The following is a 4181-nucleotide window of genomic DNA, read 5'->3' as shown; positions in this document are numbered from 1 at the left end:
AGGAGGGTTGCCCCCCAGCCAATTGTCAGTGAGAATCAGCTGTGTCTGCGGTGGGGCAGCTTCTGTGCTGGATCTCTAGGGCGGTGCTAGTCTAGCAATTGCCTGCGCTATCCAGTAGATGGCGCTGCCGCGCAGGATTTGGGCGGAGCGGGTCCCTGGGGATCTGCAGGGAGGGGGCAGTTACGCTGCGACTTCCTCCCGATTGTGCGACTCTCAGTTCCGTCCCAAGGGACTCTGCCTCACAAAGTCTCGGCAACCGCTGCAAACCTCGGAGAGAACGCTGCCCTCGAGTTTCGACCGAGGCCAGACAGTCCTGCTTCTCCCGTCTGCGTCCCTAGCGACTCGCCCGGGTCTGGAGCTCAGAGTCTGCGACTCCCTCCCAATTGTTCGCGCCGCTCCCTCCGAGCCGCCGTCCGCGCCCAGCCCCGCTCCGCGCGCACTGGTACCTGAGAATTTCACTTCAGCACTGCGCCGCCTCTGAGTCTGGATATGATATTCTCTTTACTCCTAGTTGTAGAATTTCCACTCAGCCAGCCCTCCTGTGGCTCTGGACGTTGTCCTTTCCCTGGATCAAGCTTAATTTGACTTAGTTGTTCCAGGCAGCAATCTCTGGTGTTAACCTATGCCGCCATCTTCGGTTCTCCTGCTTGTTTGTTTTTAATGAGTTATATTAAAATATGTAGAAAATATTCTTCAGGAGGATTTTTTTTCTGCTTGAACCTAGGCAAACCCACCACAAGTAGCTCAGAAGCATGCCGCTTCTGTGGTTCCAGAAGTGGAACGGAGTTGTCTGCTGTTGGCAGTGTTTGTTCTGATGCAGACTGCCAGGTGAGTATCCCAGTAAGGAGAGCATGTATTCCCACATGACATTTACTTCATATAAGTAAGCATTCCAACTCAGCATCATTCGTGTTCTAAATCAGTGTAGTACTCGTCTTATGAGTTAAATGCTTTCTCAAAGCTGGCAAATGGGTCAAATAAAGCACTCAAGCCCAAACCAGATTCCTTTGGTGTGTGTTTCCCATCGACCATCGGTGTATATAATTAACATTTACTTATGTGCTAGAAACTTAAAAATCTATGGGCTGTATTTTCTTTGCCTCTTATAGGTATTTTATTCACTTACTTTCCTAAAATAAATTTCCAGTACCTGAAAGTTCCTTAGTCTTAAACATCTATACACATATCATGTTATGCAGATTTTTTGTTGTTGTTAATCCTCACCCGTGGATATTTTTTTCATTGATTTTTAGAGTAGAAGGGGTGAGAGAAGGTCAGAGAGAAAGAGAGAGAGAGAGAGAGAGAGAGAGAATGGTAAACACATTGCTTGGTTGTACGTGCCCTTGACTGGGAATCAAACCCACTACCCTTGGTGCACGGGATGATGCTCCAACCAACTGAGTCACACTGGCCAGGGCTATCCAGATATTTGTGATGGCTCAATTTAGTTAACAAGAATTTAGATAGTGCCCAAATAGTGAAAGATATCTGTATTTTATTTCATCCCCATTTTGGCCAGGGGGTGGGTGGTGATGGGGAGATTGTAAGGCAGTAATTTTTTGTTGATCTGTGGCTATGCATAATAAAAAAAATAGATTAAATTTGTAATTTACTTTTAATCAGCATTCCCTTTATGTGGCGTGAAAATTTTTAAAATCACATTAAAATAAAAATAGACTTTGCTAATAATCCTAAATTATATTCAAAGAATAAAAATCACTTTATTGTAACTTAGCCTTAATATGTATTTCCTGTGGGAAAAATATATTGGAAAAACTAGTATAATAGATATGATTACTAGGATGTGTGCTTTTTTAATATTTTGTTTGCCATTGTAATTCATTTTTAATAGGAATATGCTAAGATAGCCTGCAGTAAGACACATCCTTGTGGCCATCCATGTGGAGGTGTGAAAAACGAAGAGCACTGTCTGCCCTGTCTGCATGGCTGTGATAAAAGTGCCACCACACTGAAGCAAGATGCTGATGACATGTGCATGATATGTTTCACTGAAGCGCTCTCGGCAGCACCAGCCATTCAGGTGGTCTCAGCTTTTAAAGTATTAATTGTGTCTAGATTGTCATTGAGAGAAAATGTCCCATTAATATCTACCAGTTTATTAAAGAGGATATTCTGTTTACATTTTGTGTTTAGCTTTAATTTGTGATTTACATAATAAAATGTTCATAAGGAATGAAAAACAGATTATCCAATATCTACTCTTTTCTTAATTTTTAATCCAGAATGATACTTAATAGCATTATATAACTGATCTGTACATAATGATGCAATGATACATACCTCCATGCATAATGTACATACATATTAGTAATATAGATGTTACTATTGGCTAAATATCTTTTATATACTTTTACTGGTTGCTTATTTATATTTCCAGTTCTTGTAATTCCAAGGTAGTAGTCTCAAAGAAAGATCTTAAATCTCTAAGTCAGTAGTTTCCTCTTCTTTTTATAAAATACAGAATTGAGTAATTTTGCATTTTTCCTAACCCAGCTTACTCTCTATAATGTGGCATTAATATATGTATGCTAAAATATTGGGAGCACCTGAAGACTTAGTTAGTGTCCTATGAATAGTGGGAAAGTGCTAAAATATCACTGTACTAAATTGCTTGCTTTTTCTCTTATCTCCTTTCAGTATACATTGAATAATCTGCTAGTTACTGGTGTTTATCACTGTTACCTTTGCTTATATTCTTCTCTTTTCTTTATTTAAGCTGGACTGTAGTCATGTATTCCACTTACAGTGCTGTCGACGGGTTTTGGAAAACAGATGGCTTGGTCCAAGGATAACATTTGGATTTATATCTTGTCCCATCTGCAAGGTATGGAAAGAATCAGAAATTATATACTTTCTATTTACTTTCACCTTTATCTTCATCTTTCAGAATAAACTGTCAGTGTCTCTCAGTGTCCTTCCCAGCTTACTTTTTTTTTACCACCATCCCCCATCTGCTCTCTTTATCCGAGTGGTACCTAAGAATATAATAGATCTATTACGATACTTTTCAAAATAGTAATTGCCAATTAAAAGCTAGTTAAATTAAGCATACTGCATCATAAAATTCATTTAAACATCATCAAGCATTGACAGGCATGCATCTCTGTTTTCAGACCCCCTGAAAATTCAGGTCATGTGATATGACAAGGGGTAACTACCAAAAAGGAGGATGAGCCTGTGGTGCTTGTAGGTACTGATACCTGCCATTGAAGAGTAAAAGCTGAACTTTCAGTGCCATTAAAACACTTTTAGAGCTCAAATAAGAAAATTTTTGACACATGTCTACAAAGATAGTAATAAGCAAAGTAGCAAATTGTTTTGGCAAGCTAATAATGATTAGCAAAAAAAACCTTTAAGAATGTGATTAGCAATGCCATCTCTATTAATTCCTTTTATTTTTTCTATTTAGTTCTCCCTGTTTTCTTCATATTTGCAGACTGATATATAGGGAAAGGCATAACACAACAATCCTTGCTTAGGTAAACTGAGAAATAATAAAAAAAAAGATTGTAGTATTTGCTCTCCCATCTCATATAGTGCCACCAGAAAAAGTCACATTTAAGTGGTATAGAAAATACTACCTGCTTATTTCTACCACCTGACATTCTACCATAGCTCTAAGGAGCACACAGAGAAGGAGTGTCTTATTTGTGGCAGCAAGGTAATAACCTTTTATTCCCAGAACAGCTAAGGCAGCAGGAGATATGTTCCATACTCAGGAATATGAAGCTAATAAAGTGGAATTTTCACATTCTGTGCCCCACTTACCTCCATTTTCCCTGTGAGGCTTACAAGAACTTTACAAGATTATTTTTAAATGGCATTTTCTTTAGAAACTAGAGGCCCAATGCATGAAATTCATGCAAGGGGCTCAGCCCCCACCACTGCAGTGGCTGCCTCAGCCCCCACCTGCCGCGGCTTTGTCCTGAAGGTCATCCAGGAGGATGTCTGTCCCGTATAATTAGCATATTATGTTTTTATTATTATAGACTAGAGGCCCAGTGCACAAAAATTTGTGCACTTGGGGGGAAAGGGGGTCCCTCAGCCCGGCCTGTGCCCTCTCGCAGTCTGGGACCTCTCGGGAGATAACAACCTGCTGGCTTAGGCCTGATCCCGGGTGGCAGAGGGCAGGCCCAATCCCTAGGTGCAGCCCCTAGTCG

The 4181-nt window shown here is 40.4% G+C and overlaps 1 protein-coding gene across 1 annotated transcript in view; it reads left to right on the top strand.

The window, feature by feature from the left end:
• The window catches only part of MYCBP2 (MYC binding protein 2, E3 ubiquitin protein ligase), a 253516-nt gene that overhangs the window by 238210 nt on the left and 11125 nt on the right, over positions 1 to 4181 (top strand). The window contains 3 exon segments of the mRNA XM_015558101.1: positions 725 to 828; positions 1853 to 2041; positions 2738 to 2845. Coding sequence (XP_015413587.1) covers positions 725 to 828; positions 1853 to 2041; positions 2738 to 2845 — 401 coding nt within the window.

This window comes from Myotis davidii, unplaced genomic scaffold, assembly GCF_000327345.1.
Source record: "Myotis davidii unplaced genomic scaffold, ASM32734v1 scaffold268, whole genome shotgun sequence".
Lineage (NCBI taxonomy): Eukaryota > Metazoa > Chordata > Mammalia > Chiroptera > Vespertilionidae > Myotis > Myotis davidii.
Note: the sequence above shows the minus strand (reverse complement) of the source record. Positions and strands in the feature narration are given on the sequence as shown.